Genomic DNA, 20,959 nt, shown 5'->3' with positions numbered 1-20,959 from the left:
CTACCATCAGTAACACACTACGCCGCCAGGGACTCAAATCCTGCAGTGCCAGACGTGTCCCCCAGAGATGTTCACAAGTCTTTTTTTGCAAGTCCAAGTCAAGTCTCAAGTCTTTGGTCACGAGTCCAAGTCAAGTCTCAAGTCTTTGTGGGGTGAGACTTGATCAAGTCTCAAGTCTTTGGTCACGAGTCCAAGTCAAGTCTCAAGTCTCTAAAAAGTAAAAGTCTCAAGTCTCTTCTGGTTGTAATAAGCCTTCTATTGTCTGCTGCTATCCAGTCTGTTAAGAATACTGCACAGCTATATCTAAGAAGTTCAAAGCACTTACTGTGTTATTATCACTCCTATATCTATTAGCATACAGTATCAGTACTGATTAGTTGTTTGTTATATGATCACTTTAAACAGGCTATTGCAATATGAGGAAAAACATCACACGTTAGCTAAATGCAAACAACTTATAAGCAACACACTTCAGAAATCAGTATCACAAATACTTTATTAATCCCCCGCAGGGAAACTGTTAAAAGTACTTAAAAGCGGGTAATGATTAACGTTACCGACCGTTTTTATGTCATGTCAAGAGTTGGATGTCAACGCCACTCAACTCAAACAAGTGTGACAAGCAATTCACTAATCTTTTCAAATATTCAGTTACAAAGCTAGTAGCAAGCTAAGTTAACATTACATAGCTGATGCTGAGCTAAACATGTTTGCTAACCGTCCATATGCGTTAATGTGACTGACCTCTCCGGGTGAGTTTTCAAGTGCCTGCTGAAATCCGACGTTGTTGCGCCAGCATCCTTGATTTTGATATTGCAGACTTTGCAGTGTGCGCTCCTTTTGTTGGTGCCGCCGGTGTTTTTTCAAAGTTTTTGTAGTTGAACCTAATTACAAGCGGTACAGCCGCAGGTGTGCCGCCGGTCGCTATTGTGTTACTACGAGGTAGTAACAGAGGCGCGCACGTCTGCGTAATGAGCCCGGCTAAAATAACGGGATGGCCTACCTGCCTGTCAGCCTTCCATCTGGGCACAAACTTATCTCGTGCCCTCATTGGTCATGTGCACGTTCGTGTGTGTTGGAGGAGGCGGGCTCTATAAGGAAATAGCAGCCTCTAGCAGATTATCTCCGGTTGTGTATTTTCAAATTCTAGCGAGCCGGTTTCTCTCAAATGTACCTACCCCACCTTTAATACGCCAAAAATAGAAAACACAATGATTGTTCACGAGTCCCAACACACGAGTCCAAGTCTAGTCTGAAGTCTTTTGGTCACGAGTCCAAGTCAAGTCTGAAGTCTCTGTGTGTGCGACTTAAGTGCGACTCGAGTCCGAGTCGCAGACTCGAGTCCCCATCTCTGGTGTCCCCCTGCTTAAGCCAGTACATGTCCAGGCCACGTCTGAAGTTTGCTAGAGAGCATTTCGATGATCCAGAAGAGGATTGGGAGAAATGTCATATGGTCAGATGAAACCAAAATAGAACTTTTTGGTAAAAACTCAACTAGACTGTGTTTGGAGGAGAAAGAATGCTGAGTGGCATCCAAAGAACCTACTGTGAAACATGGGGGTGGAAACATCATGCTTGGGGCTGTTTTTCTGCAAAGGGACCAGGAACGACTGATCCGTGTAAAGGAAAGAATGATTGGGGCCATGTATTGTGAGATTTTGAGTGACAACCTCCTTCCATCAGCAAGGGCATTGAAGATGAAACGTGGCTGGGTCTTTCAGCATGACAATGATCCCAAACACACCGCCCGGGCAACGAAGGAGTGACTTCGAGTTTGACCTCTGTCATTGCCAACAAAGGGTATATAACAAAGTATTGAGATGAACTTTTGTTATTGACCAAATACTTATTTTCCACCATAATTTGCAAATAAATTCTTTAAAAATCAGACAATGTGATGTTCTGGATTTTTTTTTTTCTTCTCATTTTGTCTCTCATAGTTGAGGTATACCTAGGATGAAAATTACAGGCCTCTCATCTTTTTAAGTGGGAGAACTTGCACAATTGGTGGCTGACTAAATACTTGCTTGCCCCACTGTATGTGTATGTGGTTTATACCCATATCTGTGTGTCTGTGTGTGGTGTTTATCCATATCTATGTGTGTCTGTGTGTGTATGTTTGTCTGTGTGTGTGTGTGTGTCTCTGATGTTCAGGTTCTCAGCGTGTAACAGAGCCTGAATTTGATGAAGGTACAGCAGTAATGTCTAAAGGTGGGTGGGGATTGTTTTCTAGTACTACTTTCAGTGTTTCCCACAAACTCATTTTTATTTGTGGTGCTGTTAGGCAAGGCAAGTTTATTTATATAGCACCTTTCAACACAAGGCAATTCAAAGTGCTTTACAAAAATTAAAGACATTCAGACAAAGGCATTTAAAAACAGTCATTAAAAAAGAAAAGATAATAAAATAAACATTAAAAGAAAAAATACATGAATACAAAGTTACAGTGCAGTTTAAGATATGAATAGTTCACACAGAAGTTCCATTTTAACTGATGCCTTTCTTAAGGTTTCTCTGAACATGAGCTGTGTACCGCTGTATGGCACATACGTCCCGAGCAGCATACACAGAGAAATCAGCCAGTACAAAGTCCCCAGACACTGATTCCCTGGGGTTTACTAGCCCCAAATGTTCATTACCCAAAAACGAAACACAACCGCTCAGTTTCAAGTAGGGTTGCTTTGCTAAACAAGGTTTCCTCCCAAGCTCTTTTACTGATAAACTTGCCTCTCAGGGCTTCCAAGCAGCAAGTCTCATAGACATAACATATATATCAGTGGGTTAGGTTAGCTGTCATGGACAATCTGTCTGACAGTAGCATTAATTTAACAACATCAAGTCAAATTCCTCGTATGTGTGAACCTACCTGGCAATAAACCTGTTTCTGATTCTGATTCTGAAATGCTCGGCACATTACATGAAATACCATTTTAAATCAAAATGGGACAGACCACCACAAACAAATGATGTGTGTGGAAAACACTATCATGTCATACACTACATGTTGGCATGAAATGTGTATATACAATATACATTTCTACCATGTATTTCGAAACACTGCCTTTGTTTGTGTGCTTATTGGGGTACAACTACTGTACAGACTGTAAATGTCTTGTTTGTCTCGGAATGTTAGGGTCGGATTACATGATATTGGCTATTATAAGATCAGGTTGATGGATTACATATTTCACTGATGATATCCCTGAATAACATACATTCCCTTTTTGGTGACTTTTATGGGAAAAAAATTGTTTTGTTATTTACTTGGATTAAATAGTATTGACCCAGACAAGTACAATCAGAATACCTATATATTGAACCAAATTCCGTATTAAACCCTTTAACTGCCGGACCAAGAAAAAAAGCTATGGAAACATTTGTTTGCATTTTCTTATCAATGGCCACAAATAAGCCAAACTATTTTTTTTTGTTGACTGACCACACAGTTTTGTTTTTATGAGCCTCCGACCAATTGGTCGAGCAGGCCTTCTATGGTAAAAGTACATTTCAACAATCATCATAACAGTACATTTGTATGCATCAAACTCAAATAAAACACAAACTCAAATACATTTGTTTCTTTTATGGAAAATGAGTAATATATACAACCAGATATATTCATAAAAAGATAATAAATTATAATTGTAAAAAAGTAAAATGGAAAAAGGTAATTAACAAGTAACAAGTGTTTTTTCATGATAAAAAGAAAATACTTGCTCATCTTACTGTATATGCTGAATTGGCCTAACAGGAAACCACTGGCCTAACAGCAAATGTCTATCCTGTGTTGGCCTACTTGCTCATCTGTGTGCAACTTTGGGGCTGAAATGCCATGCATGAAAGGTGCTATATAAATTATTATCACTCTTTCAACTCTGAGACTCATAAGGCAGTACTAGATTTAGTAATATTACCATGAATCTAGACATTTATTTACCATATTTTATTGGAAAACATCTCTGAAACTCTGAAAAAGTCTATATTGCTAGCTTACCATAAAGGCCAATTCGACCAATTGGTTGAGCATATTTTCAAAAAAATAATTACAAACACCCTTGTTAAAAAAACTTTTTTTTTGTGCATCAAGTTATCTAATTATGTTCAGTCAGTGCCCCTGTCACTAAAAATATGTCAAAAAGGATATGGTTACCGTACAAAAGTTGACCAAAAAGAGTGATTTCTTCAGCAGTGATTTTTAGCATTGCCAACTTTCTCATTTGAAGCTAGCTGAAGGGCTTTCTGTTCGAACCACAGTGACATCTAGAAGTTGTTTTGTGCATAACATGTCAACCAAAGGGTAGAGCTGTGCTGAATCAGATGGAGTTCAACTTTTTTTCAGTCGAAACTACTTTGTGTCGCTCAGAAGGGATAAAAAAACACATCACACTACTTCAACCAACTTTTTATTTTAATTTAATGCATGGTTGGAATAAATGAAAAACCTTGGTAGAACTTTCCCAAAGCAAGACAAAGCGCCCGCTGTGAGCTTTGAGGTGATTTTCTTTTGGAAATGAATCAAGTGACCTTCAAGAGCAAAAACAAAGCCTGACACAGTCCCAAAGATCCCTTCAGACTGATCAGTTCCCTCTGGTTTGAATGTTTTCATCTTCAGAGATAATTGTGCTGCAACAGCACCAACGAAAGTTACAGTTACAGTTCTATTTATAGGCTCATCTTTAAATAGAGTGTGGGTGTTTCTCAATCTCGAGTACGCTTGCTTGGTAGCACATGTCTTCCGAGCGTCTTGCATTCGGAAAACAAAGAGTGGAACAGGCGAGCAAGTGTGCAGGTGGCGTCATATGAGAGGCCCCGCCTTACATTTTCCGCCACAGAAATTGTCCCTGGCGCAAAGCATTCTGAGGATTTTAAGACCGGAGTCTACACATGTGCAGCCTCGACATTTCTCCACAACGAAGTACGTCGGGCTCGGCAGAATTCCAAGTATGCTGGACATTGGAACCAGTAACTTCGGCGGCACTCGATGACGTAGTATGCCTTGAAAATAGTGGCTCTGGAGCAGCTTTACCTCGAGATTGAGAAACACCCTGGCCGTTTTTCTCAATCGCGAGGATGCTGGCTTGGTATTCGCGTACTTCCCAAGTCACTTCCTTCAGAAACGAAGCAAGTATGCTTCCAAGCCACGGCTTCGGAAGAAGAATGGAACAGGCTAACAAGTGTGCCACTCTCTCAACATAAACTGTACCGAAGATAAATACCTCACGATGTCTATCTAATTATTGAACTTGCCTTTACTTCATTCAATTCAACGGAAAACACAGTTTTGGTGATAACAAACGAATGTAACAAAGTAACATAGTTACCAACACATGTCTAAACGCCACTACATACTTACATTTAAATGTGTGCTGCGTCGGTTCAGCCATTCTCCGCAAGGGTTTTTGATTGGTCCGTGCGCAAAGCATTGTGGGGGATTTTAAAGGAACGCGAAGTCTACCCATGTGCAGCCTCGAAAATTTCCCCCAAACCAAGGACGCGGCCCTCGGTGGAATTCCAAGTATGCTGGAGATTGGAACAGTCCTTCGGCGGCACTCGATGACGTAGCATCCTTGAAATATTGGCTTGGAAGCCAGTATCCTCGAGATTGAGAAACGGCCCCCGAATCCTTGAGACAGACTGTCCTGTTGTAGTACAATGTGGTTATTGTAACATTATGATTAGAATAGTAAACCATAATCCAGACACCTACTTCGACATTTCCATTTTCTTATGAGTGTGTGTGCCATTTCCATCCAGCAGCTGAGGGCGTGGCAGGGAGAGGCAGCGGGAAGTCAGCGTCTACCCTGGAGGTGCCGGACCAGCAGAGGATGCCCCCCCATCACATACGCTCCCGCTCGGTGTCCCCGCACCGTGAGGAGCAGGGGCGCATCCGATCACGGCCCCCCAACGTTCCCGCCCAGAGGTGAGGAGGAAAGGATGACATGAGAGACAGAATTTAAACAGTTTTATTATCCAATGTGACATTCATTCATTTTGTTTTGAGTTTGTTAAGGGATAATGTGCAGCAAGCTGTTCATGAATGGAATGGAACCCTACAGTAACATAAAATGAGGGCATCACTGATCGCCAATAAGCGCCAATTCAGGTCCATAGCAAGATCGATAGATATAGACTTTATTCATCCCAACTTGGGAAATAGTTTTGTCACCCCAGCATTTTTAAGTCTTGGCACTTGAATTAACATAATATAAAATAGAATAAAATACAAAATAAACAGCTAACATACAGTATATCATTACTTATACACAAAATATCTATCTATCTAATTAACACACAATATAAAATGTACAGAATATTATTTGAATACATAGGGTACTTTATACATAACATGTTTTGTAAATTATAATTTCATTAATTTGAGTTAAAAAAGTCTGCTATCCCCAGCAGCGGCCTGCTATCTAAAACAGAGCACACTAATGAAAAGTCCAAAATCAGAATCTAGTATTCAACAAAAAAAACATTTTTAAGTAAAGTTGATTTATTAAATGCATAATCCAATTCTCTTCTGCTGATTTGTATCATGCAAACGGTCATATTCTATCCAAACACAACATTTTGAACACTTAAAATTCAATTGAAACAGTTAGTCTTAAGAGGTGGGTGCCATGGCCTGTTGAACTAATAATCTGCTTGATGGGAAGACATTGGTCACTCCTAAGAGGTAAAAGCAACACGGGAGGGAAAAGACAGTTTGTTGGAAGCCGTAAACAGAGTCCATCTACTAATGAAAAGTCTGACGCAGAACACACAGTGCTGCCAGCTCTTCTTTTACTGGCCCGAACAAATGAGCTGTGCCAAGACTCTGCTGCAAACCTCCTGACCACTAACCTTCCTCCTTCCTTCCCTCCTTCCTCCTTGCTTCCTTGCCTCCTTCCTTTCAGGAGTTTGGATGATGAGCTTCCTCACAACTCGTCGTTCTCAGTTTCTCCGACCCGTCACTACGACTCCTGCCAGAGGTCGCCACCAGCAGGAGGAGTACCTGGATGACAGGTGAGGGTCTCTTGTGGGTCGCCATTTAACGACACCACATGTCATCAGAGTTGCTTGGTTGGCATACAAAATATAAATATTATCTACTTTCGACTGCTTCTTTTGTGCAGTTTGAATGAGATAGCAGAGTTTTGTGCAAAATCTGTGACCGCTGAATCTGTTTTCTGCGTGAGTGTGAACTGCTGTAATGAGATTTGCTACAACTTTATTTAAAAAAACAGGTAAATTCTCTTGTTTGCCATTTGAAAATAATTCACAATTTAATTTCTCTCACCTATCTTTTTACTTAATTTCTTATTAAGTGCCTCGAAACTGCATTTGGTGCATTTGATTGTAATTATGTATATATTTATTTAGTTACTGAGTTTTCGGACAAATGGCTTTGTTTGAAAACAATTGCGGCGTTTCAGTGTGTCTTTGCGTGTGTGTGTGTGTGTGTGTGTGTGTGTGTGTGTGTGTGGTTGTGTGTGTGTGTGTGTGTGTGTGTGGTGGTTTATAGCAATCTGGGCCGGGTCTTTCCTATTCACCCTCTTCTCATTGTGCTTTTCTTGGTTTTTTGACTGTTTGTTGATTTTGTTTCATCCATCCCCATGGTAACCACAGTGAGGGTCATCATGATCCACCAGTCATGCGAGGCAAAAGTGCTGAATGCCTCCACTCCAGGTAACTGGCCAATCACGACATGTTGTTTGCATTCAGGGTTCTGGATCACACGGATGTTGTGCTGCGTAGTAATGTCAGACTGTCTCTCTGTGCAATTGACTTAAAACACAGGGGTTGAATCCATCACTTCCAATCCATACGTAGAAGGGATTAAAGAGTGTGAATATATCCAACTGTAAGCAAAGCTTTTACTTTGCTGTAAGTATTGTTAAAGCAAATTGTTTGCATTTAACAAAACAAGTTACATTTACACGATGGCAATAAGACAATATTTGTATTATATTCAACAAATAGCATTAAATCCACAAATGTGTTCATTCTATATCCCACACTACTGTAAACACTCGACTTCCCTGCCTGTGGTTCTTAACCCTAAATACATTTTGATTCCCACTGAAAGTGATAATCTTAAAAAATTAGGCAGGATGCTTTGAATTAATAGTTTTAAGTCCAAAAATATCAAATGTTTTGCCCACATTACTTCAACAGGAAGAAAAAGAAAAATCTGTATTTGAGGCAGAGGGATGGTGTGCGGGTCGTGTTAATAAAGGACGTTGTCTCACAGTTTGGAGCTCATGCACAGAGTAATCTACTCAGGGATAATGAAGACAAACAAATAGGGACTTCAAGTAACAGCTTAAACAAACTAAAAAACATGTAGGTAAAGGAAAAAATGTACTTACATAGTCGGACATTATTGTTTGCTTTTATTTATTTGTGCATGCCCGACATGACACATATCACATGACCCTGAAAAGGATTTTTAAAACAATCAAAATGCTGAGGAAGCTTTTTAGAAATACCAACCAATTCCATTGACTTCTATTTAAAGTGACTGTCCGTGTGTTTTACTCTTACTTAACATGCATTATGGTATGGATGCACTCACAATACACGTCAGTGGAATACACATTGTTGACAGTAAGACAAATATATAACACGATCACTGACTTGACAATGACTCGTCATTTTCCCCATCATTTTGGGCATTGTGGAAAATGTGAGGAATAAGGAAGCACAGCTTGTACTGCCACTTTGACGAAGCATTATTTGGGGCAATGCAATACAGTTGAATCACATTGAGCTAGTTGTTTAGTTGTATTGCTGCCTCAGATCCACAAGAGGACACTACAGGACCATGCTTTTGCATTCCAACTGTCTCATCCTTGGCATGCTGCTATTCCCTCTGAAGGGCTGCAATCTGTTCCCATAACATAATACACTTTGAGATATAAAGACTTGTCATTTAATATTTGCGTATAACATACACTGTACATGGGTTTGACGTGTGTTTTGAGCACACAGTGAAAGAGGTAAGTTAAGAACACATCCTTATGTCTCATTAGAGGCGTCCACTTATAAAATCATACCTCTCAGATTTGTAGAAGGTGGAAGAAGTACTCGAATCATTTACTTTATTAAAAGTAGAAATACTAAGGTGTAAAAATGCTCTATTACAAGTACAATTCCTGCATTTAAAATGTAAGTAAAAGTACAAAAGTTTAAGCATCAATATATATACTATAAAAGTAATATTATGCAGGGGGGCTCATTTAAGCATCATGTATTTTAAATGATTGTATATTTATTGATACATTAATGTGTTCATCAATTCAAGTAAAAGTGGGGTTTATTGGAATAACTCATACTACTGGGTATCTTAACTTATAACAATATATGAACATATACTGCAATTTTTTGACTTACTATAGTAATTGAGTAAATAAACCTGTTACATTCCACCACTGTTCTACACACACTGATGTTAAAAGGAGGTATGTGTTTTTAAGCGTGTCAGTAGAGATGAGTCGGCTTTTGATGCTTGTATGCTGTCATGTCGTGCTGTAGCTGCACTCGCTTACACTGCAAAAACCTACAAGCTTAGCCAGTGATTTTGCAAGAAATGCACTGTTAAGAAACATCGGACGACTGTGAAATAATAATAAAGGTACCTTAAAAAAAGCTTTACCACATAATGCGTAAAATCACTGGATAAGCTGGCACCCTTTTGACCTACAAAACGTTCCACCCGTGCAAACAGTTCCACAGACGTGTTTTCTTTCTCCTCTTCCATCCATTCCTTCCACTTTCCCACTGCTGTCTGCTGCATGCATGCTAACACCAGAAGATCTACTAGGCACAATAACACACTGCCACCTAGGATGCCCCTTATGTTCAACGGTATCCACAAACGCACCAACAGGTAAGTCCATAGGCGTGGGTTCAGTATGCTTCAAAGAAACAAAGTGGATATACCTAAACATGTTGTGCTCGGTTTTCCTATCTCAACATTGTCTTTAAACAATCTCCGTAATGTTATTTAAAAAGGAGCAAGATAATAGGATGATGTTCCACCAGCATGTTTTCTTCGTCAGTTCGGTAAGCCAGACAAGAACTACACATACTAGTAATAGCCATGCATCTTTGGAACCATGCTGATACAATAAACAATATATATACCGTACTTTTCGGACTATAAAGCGCACCTGCATATGAGCTGCAGCAGCTAAATTGTCCGTCTGTCTTGCTCTCGTTCTGTCTCTCGGTTCCACTTTTACTTTGGCGCGCTCTTTTCCGGCCTCCAGCTTTTCCTGCTGGAGCCCGCCCCTTAGAGGTGGCGGGCGCGGACCGGTCATAGAGCCCATAGTGTTAAAGGTGGTTAATTTTACCTGTAAAATCCATAGATTTAGGAGGTTCCCTAGTGGCCGTTAGCTGTACAAAAAGAATGGGGGAAAAAGTCGCGGCTTATAGTCCGAAAAGTACGGTATATATATCTAAAGCTGACCCAGAGAGACCTAACCTCAAGCAACAGCAACTAAAACTGTCCATGGAAAAAATGATTGAGACTTTTACTTCCAGAACCAGAGGTGCCTGATGCTTTGTCTCATGGAACCAATTGAGAAGCCGTCGCGAGAAACTGTTTAAAAATGGGCAGCAACCTTCGAAATAATACTTAGCAGGGATTGGATTGACCATCCGCCAATCAGGTCCATCATAGTCTCACTTCGCCAAAATCAACTTTGGCGGTGACCTTTAAGATGTTCTTTTCCACATAAACCATGTCCTGGGCTGCGAGTAGCTCATCACAGGATTCTGATTGGTTTAAAACACTGTGGGTATATTACTTGAAGCCTGACGAGATGCATTTTTTTCATGTGATTTTTTGATAGTAACATATATGGTAACCCAAAGATAATTCCTTCCAAAACTTCTGCCATTATTGCCTTTTGTCCAGCCCAATCTCTCTATCAGAATCTGGGGTTGTTCCGTACCTGTAGATTTGACTTAGGGAAATAAGGTTAACTGGGCACACTTTTGGACAGTTGCTTCTCAAAGGAACAATGCATGATCTGAAAGAACACACACAATAGTGGGGAGGGAGGCTGTGGCACAGTGGACTAGTGCGTTGGTGTTTGGATCAGGGGAGCACAGGTTCAAACCCCACTGCAGTCATCATGTCGTTGCGTCCCTGGGCAAGACACTTCACCCCACATTGCTCCTGTGGGGCATCTAACAAGCAACATGTAATAGTGACAGGTGTACATGAGTTGTCAAAGGAAGATCAAACCCTTCCAATATCCTGTTTTCAACACCAACATGTCTGCAAGCACATTGTCTGAAGCATACTGAGTCCTTTATACATTTTGTGGTGCCAGTGTGATTTTGTCCTACACCTGTGGAGAAGCACGTAATGATGTTGTCGTAGTAAATGTAAATCATCTCCAACATTAGAGTTAGCGTATCTGCTTACATCTGGGGACTTCACAGATCAGATTACAATCCACGCTTGCTTTGCTTTATTTTGTTTCATTTGATAATGCATGCTGTTATTGAAATCTCCGTTTTGTGACCAGTTCCACGCTGCCTGCATGTCGAAAGATAAGCTCTGTTGTGGGATCGCACGTGGTCATGGCAACACGCAGCTCCGTTACTCAGCGCGCTGTAATGTTCACAGATGAGGTGACCATTAGGTAAGACACACACATACATGCGTACAGATTATAATTGAATGGGTAGCCATTGAAGTGTAAGCCATGCCAGGCTGTAGAAAAGTTATTTGCAATCAAAATCCAAGTATCCACTTTACCCCATCATCACGACTTCCTGACATCCTCACGTCAGTCATGGTTTTATCCAAGCATTATGATTTTGGGACCCTAACGAGATTTATTTTAATACATTTATTTCTGTTTGTCCATTGTCTTTCTCTCTGTGTTTGTTTCTGTCCTCTCCTCCTGTCTCCTCCTCCATTGGATGGCATGTTGTGCTGTCGTGCCTCTAGTGATCTGCAGCCTTCTCTGGACAGGGTTAGGAGCGCTAGCGCCAACTGTCTGACTCCAGACAATCATGCCCCCTCACCAGAGACTGAAAGGTACCAGCCTCTGCCCCCCCCCCCCCCCCCCCCCCCCCCCCCCCCCCCCACACACACCCCTGTAGTGCTCCAGTTGATCTTCTACCTTTCCTGGTCTTTGTAATTATTTTCCATCCGAGTTGTCCAACTATAACTGAAGATTAAGCTTCCCCCTTACTCATGCTACCAAGACCCCATGGCTGTACAGGCATCTGGCCTAGTCCACACTCACACAGGTATATATCTTTTTTCAATCTTTTGTCCATCTTTCTCCAAAAAAAAACCTGTCAACTAGAAGCGGCACTATGTTTGCCACGTCCATTAACACGATAAATATTGGCTTATTTGGACACCTCAAAAACAAGATGTTTCATGTCACAGGCCAAGAACCCTGATTTCCCTTTCCACAAGTCAACAATAAAGTCAGTTTCTGAAAGTGTAACCCTGGCAGAAGTTCTACAAAAGCTCTATTTTCAGTAACCTAAAAGGACATTTCTGAGTGCGGGGAAAACTAAAACACATTTCTTTTTGAAATACCTTCTGTGTGGACTACGCCTGTTATTCCAATCTGGTGTTTCATCCTGAAGCTCCCATGTTTTGCCACAATGTTGTGTATGAAGGTGCAACGATGTTCTAAAACTGACAGAATTAGACGATGAATGAGCAGATTTATAAGAACACAAGTATTTAGAATCACTCTTCTAAGAGATTTTCAAATCTTCTTATCATTGAAGAAACACTATCAATACATGTTGGTCCATTAATGATTTGGCCCCGTGACAACAGAGTACACTTCAACTAATTACTGTATCTTCACCAACCAGCCTACGACATGCTGCTTAGTTTGACACTGTCCAGGCCTTCAGTGGAATCCCCCGTTCACCACTGTGTCAACATTGTGAGCTTCACCTCTTAATAATAACAACCTGCATAACTATGTCCAGTGTCTTTTTAAAACAACTGTAAATGAACGCCACCATTATCCACAATGTCATTATAATACCTTGAAGGAAATGCTTGAATTGATCAAAGTGTATTATATGACAATCATCACATGCTTTATGTATGACAGAGTTGTTCATCCCTGCAATCATCCATCCTGTCCACACTGGCCATGAAGTGATACATTTGTAGTGTGACTACAGTGCAGAAGATGTATTTCTATACTCCGTTCCTCTTCATCCTGGACGTTGCATGTAGGTTTTTTGATGGGTTTCTTTCTGGCAACAAATCCACATGCAACTGCCAGGACAGTTTTTAAATGTTTCCGGAACAACAGGAAAAGACATACAACAAATGTTTGCACTAAGATTGAACTGTTGGATCAGTTATTTCCTGGGAATATCCTTGAAGAGTTGGTGGACACCAACAACGAACTGCAAGGGAAGGGAATGTTGGACTTTTATTGATTCTGTGGACACAACTCTAAATGCAAGCTAATATTGCTCCATGTCTGCAGGGTGTATACATAGGCATATGTTTGCTAACACGTTCATTATTTTCACTTTATAAGGTGATTGTAAGTCAGTATTTTGCTGGTTGCCAAAGAATAAGGGTACCCATGTCAGACACAAAAATACTTTACTACATACCCAGTAATGAAATGGCATGGATTTCTGACTTTCTAATGGCTTTCTGATTCGGTCATATGGTTGATATATTTTGTATGTGTACATGTAGAAAATCGTTTTCCCATTCCCTGCCCCGGAGACGTCCGGCGAGTCCCAGGATTCTTATCCAACATGCTTCCCCTGAAGATGACAGGTACCCTTTTGTGGACCGCAGCCGCTTCCTCTTAGAGCTTGACTAATGCCTACAAATCTGATGCCAATTTTGAACCAAACCCAAGTGTTTTTATGAATTACGATTAAAGGATAATTTCTTATTATTACTTGGCAAATAACCGTTTAGTTTGTCACCAATTCCTAATTGTTTTTCCCGTTAGGGTTAACCCTATCCTCTAGGCTTAGCATTATTAGGTTTAGGCAGATGTCAAGCTCTACCTCGTATTTGCAGCTATCGCTAATCTCTTTGCTGCGTTTTCACATTTCTGATTAGCTGGTTGTGAATTGGCACCCTTGCATTTTCCAATCTTTCTACTCTTCTCAAAATGTAGTGAGTGACATTATCTTGTATCATATCTCATAGAGCTAATAAATGAATACCTCATTTTGGTTGGATTTCAGTACTTAAGGAAAGTGGCTGATTTTCAAATGTTCTAATGCTGTACATTACATTACATTTAGCTGACTTTAAAAGGAATAGTTTGACTTTTTTGCTTGTTCACTTATTAGTGAACATTATAAGTTTCATACCACTCTTATATTCGTTTGTTAAATATGAAGGAACAGCCAGGAGAAAGTTAGCCTCATTAGCATAAAGACAACACAATTATTAATCAACTAGCCTGGATCCTTTAAAGATAAGCATTAATAAACAAAACATAGCGTGTTACCTGGTGATCTTTGGAAGAACTTTTGGGTATTGGGTATCACCTGGAACATGACTATCACGTTTACTCGACTTAACGCTAGGCTAAGCTAATATCGCTTAACTTTAGCGTCATATTTTAAAAATATACACTGGTGGTATCAATCTTCTCATCTAAGTCTCGCCAAAAAGCCACAAAACTGTCAAACTATTACTACTTGAACTCGCCCAGGGGCCATACACGTGCAGCACTCATTTCGGTTTTCACTTTGTTTTTCCAAATACAAGATAATATCATAAGCTACTCTTAACTATTTTCGCAATTTATCTTCCTGTCGCAACACCTACACTTCTGGTTTGTGGTTCATTAGCAGGACACAGTGAAAGTGACCACGATATGCAATGTTGCAAACCAGCTTTGTTTCATACTGTGTCACTCGCATTGTGCAATGGTTGCTTGCATTTCTTGGTTGTTCTGCTCGTGGGTGTTGTTTATCTGGTTTGTGATTTGTTGCAGAGTTCGAGCCAAGGTGTTCGTCCCTGGTTGTGGTTGTTGTTGCCGAAGCTTTGTCCTGTTGTTTTTCTATGCTGCCTTTGAGATTTTGGTTACTGGTTCTTCTCTTCTGAACGTAGTAGATTGTACTGGTTATGGTGTTGAATCCCGCCTTGTTTGCTTCCTCTCTATGGGTGTACTTTTTGTCCTAGGAATTGCATCTGCAGCTTCTGTGTGCTCGTTTCTCTCTCAGTCTTTAAGTCAAGGCTTAGTGCTCATGATGTCCATAATTCATATTGTGTGTGTGTGTGTGTGTGTGTGTGTGTGTGTGTGTGTGTGTGTGTGTGTGTGTGTGTGTGTGTGTGTGTGTGTGTGTGTGTGTGTGTGTGTGTGTGTGTGTGTGTGTGTGTGTGTGTGTGTGTGTGTGTGTGTGTGTGTGTGTGTGTGTGTGTGTGTGTGTGTGTGTGTGTGTGTGTGTGTGATATGGTGCATGTATCATCCTTGTCATCTTCATGTCCATGACTGGAGAATATGGATGCTACTTCCTACTCAAGAGACTTTAATTCACCTCAGTACAAAGAAGAGGTACACACTTACTGACATGCACACACACACAGGCACGGTTACAGATGAAGCACGAGTGTGTGACACCTCTTATTCATATCACAATCACGCCATCCATCACAGCATGCCTCCTATTTCCTGTTTTCCAGATCATAAACTTGTAAGGCCAATGACAGCCCCCTGACAGAGTCTGACTACTCTAAATCTAAATGATGCATCCTCCATCATGCTCTCTGCCATCCTCTCATCCATCCATCCATCATTTTTTTTCCTTTTGTGTATTGTTCTCTTTCCTCATCCACCATTCTCCAGGCAGCTTCGGACCCTGGAGACACCCGAGTGTAACACTCTTGGCAGGGATCTCCCTATCAGTGGCAGGTAAGACATGTACTGTAGGCTCAGCACATGTCAAACATTAGTGTAGCAGGGCATTGACGGGAGCCTGAAATTACACAACCAACAAGAAAATAATTTTAAATAAGTATATGGTAGCCTTTCAAAACAGCAAAAAGTATGTTTTATTAAAATGGCAGTGTAAGCTCAAAATCAAAAATAGAGCAAAAATGTTATACACATTCTTCCCATAACCTGATTGGCTATCCATCAGTCGAGATTGTCTTCGTGTGAGTTGCTGAATGTTTTAGATGTCAGCTTCTCTTCAATATGATAAAACGAAATGCCTCTCAGCTTCTCTGCTCGAAACGCCCAACATTTGACACATTTTAAAAACTCAACAGCAATGTCTCCTCTAAATGTTTCTTCTTTTCTACCCCAAGAAAATGCAGAAGTAAGCGTGCTCCTGCTCAGCTAGCTAACATTAAGCTTAGTCAAGGAAGACGCCATTGGTGTTACATTTGGTACTGTAACAAGCCTCTCCTCTATTAACAGATGCTTCTTTCTTCCGAGTGCTTTTGTAGAAACTAAACAGTTGTTTTTTTGGGTAAACAGTTAATGGTTTCTGGAAAGTTCCACACAACTTTTTAGAGAGAGACGCTGTCTGAAATTGCGTACCTTTGTACTTACAATGTAAGGCATGGCCAAATGCAGTGCATTACTAGTACCGGGATGATGCTTTCAAAAAGTTAAATGTGGATCGCTGAACGATTCTAACTCTCAACAACTGCCATCTTGGCTATGTAATGGAAGTTAGGCGACCAGCTGTGATTGGTTGCTCCAGTAAACACAACACTATACAAATAAAAGTTATATATGTGAGTTTATTTCACTTTTAACACACACCCCTAGCGCTCATGCACCTCTATACTGGTGTTGAAAAGAAGCCGCCATTAATTTTTATGGCGTAACGATCGTTGCTAGCTAGCCAGCTAGCTAGCCAGCTAGCTAACAGCGGTGATAGTCAGTTCCGGTGAGGGCAAAGCAGCCATGTGCGAAATGTATTGGCAATCCACCCATTAGTCATCAAGACATTTCACTTGAATGTCACATGATTCGGATGACTTTTTTTATTTATGTGTTCTGTCGCTTTTTTGTCTCCTCGATCCCATCTTTCTTCCCCTGCATGCTGCTGCTGCTACACTGTATTACGGGGCTTTGGGTTTGTATGGCATTTGTGTGAATGTGGGTGTGTGTGTGTGTGTGTTTGTATGCATTTACAAGAATACAGCCCACATCCATCTTAAGGGTCTCCAGAGGAAAGAAGGCCCCGCTGCTACCCCTTGGTAAGGGGTTTCCCTTGAACTGTTGCCCTGAGGCTAACCCACTGACACCGAGGCAGCTGATAGTAGACACTGGTGGAGAGGACCCAGACATGGCTGCTCTCTCATTCATTCATACGATTACCTGTTTGTGTTTCTGCGTGTTTCTGTCTTTGCCACATCGCAGCCTCGGGCTCTGCTGTTGTTGTGTGTTTGTTTATTATTTTTGTATTTGTGTTTTTTTTTTGGACTCTCAAAGTCATTGTCTAGTCGTTTCTGAGCTGTTAGGTAAGTGTTGTGTTTTCGCTAAATCCCTGTTTTTAATATTTTGGTTTGTTTCAATATTCCTCAAACACCATTATGATTTTTTTTGACATAATTCATACATTTGCAGCAGTAATTACATTTTCTATCCTATTATGTGTAAGCCGCCAATTTGGAAAGAAAGTTAAAATAGAGCTGTTGTTGCGTCGAAATTAAGTTGGAAGAAAAAGACTAATTATACATTTATCAAGAACATGCAGTTGATATGATTGGAGCAATGTGTTACATTTTTTTAAACTTTTTATAGACTGCACTATGGGACAGGTTTTCTGAACAACCCTTGTTCTCGAGTGTGCAGTGTGAACGGCACACAGTGAATGGATGTGTGCAGAGATGGTGGGATTTGTTCTGGAAGGCTTTCACCTTTGCTCTGTGTTCTTCCACTGTTACCTCATTCACACCAACGGTGTTTCAGGGCCGGTCCGGAGCTGGAGCTTGAAAAGCACCGGGTTTTCCTCTTCACACCGCAGCGGAGCCGCCTCTTAGCTCCGGAATCCGGTTCATTTCGAGCACCAAAAAATTGTCCGGCCAGAGCAAAAGCACCGCTTACGTCACGCTTACGTCGGGGCGGGGGCAGGGGCGGGATCAACTCCTGAACAACAACAAAAAGCCCGCGTTTTATCCAGCTTGTACACAACGATGGAGAAACTTAACAAGCAGCAGTGGTCCACTGAAGAGACCAGCTACCTGCTGGGAATCTGGTCTTCCGAAGAGGTACAGAGGAAGCTGGAGCACAATCGGTTGTCGGTGTCAGCTGTGAGAAGTTTCCACGTGGTTTGGCTTTATGAAGCAGGCACGCAAACGGTTACGCCATGACGCAAACGATGACGCAGCGCCAGTCGGACTCTGGGCTGTGTGAAAAGAGCCGGAGCTAAACCGAAGAACCGGTTCTGAACCTGAAAAGCTCTAGCACGGAGCTTGAACCGGAGTTGCGTTGGTGTGAATGGGGTATAGGTCAATCTTTATTTGCTGCTCTTTCTGCAACAGAATCCCTCCCTGTCAACTTGAGGGAGCTTCACTTCAATATGTTGTTGCTCGTAAAAATATTTTAGCAGTTATTTTTGTTCCTAGTCACATTCTGTATCTAAACATCCTAAGACGATAATCATGACATGACAGCAGGTTCCATCAGTTTACAGCTGTGTTTGCTCAGCTTTTGTTCTTTTTTTTGGTGAAGTTCAACCAAGTGTAATGTCAAAAATGATGCTGTCCGTATTGAACTTGAGAAATGTGAACTCCGACCTGCCTTGTGCCACAAGTTCACCCTTTATATTAACATTACATTTATTTTCTCTCCTTTTTCCATTATTTTTGTACTTGCTTTGGTTCATTCTCCGTCTCTCCCCTATCTCCATCTCTCCATCTCCCCCACCTTCTGTATGCTTTGCCTTCACGTTATTTTGTGTTAGGGGGCATCTCCAAGGTGGTGCGTCTCTCTCCTCCTCAGTGACGTCCTCCTCAGCCCGCAGAGTACGGCAGCTCCCACAGCTCCCCCCTAAGAGCAGCAGCGTAGAACAAGGTATAGTGATTTTATGTGTGTAAAACTGTATAAGTCTTGGTGCCGGATAATTTGTACATCATCTTGTAAAGCGTTGAAAATGACACACAATGTGCAGGTACGTATTTGTTATCCAGCCCTGGTTGCAGTTAAGCAAACGGCAGGCCACGGCTATTTAACATTAGATTACAATCATATTTAGAATAACTGTAGGCCTACTACGAAAGAGAATCAGGGCCACATGTGGAATTAAACTCAGAATACTGACTTTCTTTCTGGATGGCTACTTTAAACTAAGAATTCAGAGAAAATATTATTTTGTCTTTTTCTGTCTTTCTCAGAAATATGACAGTCTTTCTGAATTCCAACTTTAAACTCAGAATTTTGAAAAGAAATGTCATCATTCCATCTTTCAAATCAGAATTCAGAGAAAAAAGAATTATGACCTTTACTATAATTTTTCTCAGAATTCAGACCTTACATTCAGAATTCTCACTTTAATCTCAGAACTCAAAACAATTATTCACTTTTGGTCAGATCTCAAAAGAAAGTTTGCATGTGGCCAGAATCCTTTTAAGTATAATGTACTAATGTAATGTACTTTAATGTAAAATCTGTAAGGTTCCTGCATTTAATTTGGTCCCATTGCTCGATGCTACCAACTTGCTAGCTACTGTAGCATCTGCAAATGACTTTATTACTTAACATAACTTTATGAGCTGATGTTATGAAGCAGCCCCAACAGAACCATGCTGTGTAATCAATGAACAGCTAGCCGGCTAACCTAATATTGGTTTAGCTTACTGTTAGCTATTTTGCCGATACTGCCTAGCATCGCTCTTTGCTACTGCCTAGCATCGCTCTTTGCTACTGCCTAGCATCGCTCTTTGCTACTGCCTAGCATCGCTCTTTGCTACTGCCTAGCATCGCTCTTTGCTACTGCCTAGCATCGCTCTTTGCTACTGCCTAGCATCGCTCTTTGCTACTGCCTAGCATCGCTCTTTGCTACTGCCTAGCATCGCTCTTTGCTACTGCCTAGCATCGCTCTTTGCTACTGCCTAGCATCGCTCTTTGCTACTGCCTAGCATCGCTCTTTGCTACTGCCTAGCATCGCTCTTTGCTAGTACAGAGCAGTCATTGGTTATACACAGGGGTGCACATAACTGGTACGCATGTGCGGCAACAATCTGAAATGCGTACCGTCACTTGTGTCACAAAGCGCATTTGCGTACCGACGTACTTGTGAAGCTTTTCCAGAAGGCGGTTAGATCACCGGACGACAGAGTCGGTCTCCGTGTGCACAGACAGGGCTGCTCTTAACGTCGGTCTGTACAACTTTGCTTTGTACGGTTACTGTTGGCTAAAATACTGTTTGTGATAAAACACATGCTTGTATCATGGATAAAGTTAGCTGCTGAATCATTTTAACAAGCTAGCCAGTTAACGTATCCCCCTCAGACAGTATTTAGCTTTGTTAGCTGCACTGTAGGGGAGCTGAAGATCATCTAGGCATTACAATCACATCCTTTGGAGATTCCAGGCTAAAAAGTCCCAACTCATACACAGAAATCAGTCCACAGGCTGATAAGCAACCATGCTTTTTCAGGACGGACTGTAAGTTCTGCTTCCAGGGCTATTTTACAGTGAAGTGTCTGTTTGAGTGTGTTGAGTCTGTTCTTATTTCATAGCCCTGGTAGCAGAGGAGTGTGTTCGACAGCTCCAGATGAGGGTTCATTCCAACCGGGTGTCAGCTGCCACCACCTCCAGCCAACAGGACCTGGACCGCTCCCTCAAGAACAAACGGGAGGTGGGCCACCATTTTCCTTTATCACTCTAAAAGCAACTCATCAGGGGAATGGATGGGGACAATAAGGGTTCCAGGCAGTGAGCTTCAGCTGAAGTACATCGCAGTGAATTGCATTTACTGTCTGAGTCATAAATGATCTCACAGTAAGACCACTCAACGAAACACA

General features: G+C 41.3%; 1 protein-coding gene and 1 long non-coding RNA gene across 2 annotated transcripts in view; one reads left to right on the top strand and one right to left on the bottom strand.

Moving 5' to 3' along the window:
• The window catches only part of LOC139435228 (uncharacterized), a 203,112-nt gene that overhangs the window by 130,589 nt on the left and 51,564 nt on the right, over positions 1–20,959 (bottom strand). The gene's annotated exons all lie outside the window — the stretch shown is intronic.
• Positions 1–20,959, top strand: part of rims1a (regulating synaptic membrane exocytosis 1a) — a 145,767-nt gene that overhangs the window by 98,916 nt on the left and 25,892 nt on the right. Inside the window, exons 16-23 of the mRNA XM_071205706.1 lie at positions 2,155–2,211; positions 2,285–2,289; positions 5,755–5,920; positions 6,900–7,008; positions 13,703–13,786; positions 15,822–15,887; positions 18,898–19,007; positions 20,675–20,793. Of these exons, the coding sequence (XP_071061807.1) occupies positions 2,155–2,211; positions 2,285–2,289; positions 5,755–5,920; positions 6,900–7,008; positions 13,703–13,786; positions 15,822–15,887; positions 18,898–19,007; positions 20,675–20,793 (716 nt within the window). The remainder of the gene's footprint in view (positions 1–2,154; positions 2,212–2,284; positions 2,290–5,754; positions 5,921–6,899; positions 7,009–13,702; positions 13,787–15,821; positions 15,888–18,897; positions 19,008–20,674; positions 20,794–20,959) is intronic.

This window comes from Pseudochaenichthys georgianus, chromosome 15, assembly GCF_902827115.2.
Source record: "Pseudochaenichthys georgianus chromosome 15, fPseGeo1.2, whole genome shotgun sequence".
Lineage (NCBI taxonomy): Eukaryota > Metazoa > Chordata > Actinopteri > Perciformes > Channichthyidae > Pseudochaenichthys > Pseudochaenichthys georgianus.
Note: the sequence above shows the minus strand (reverse complement) of the source record. Positions and strands in the feature narration are given on the sequence as shown.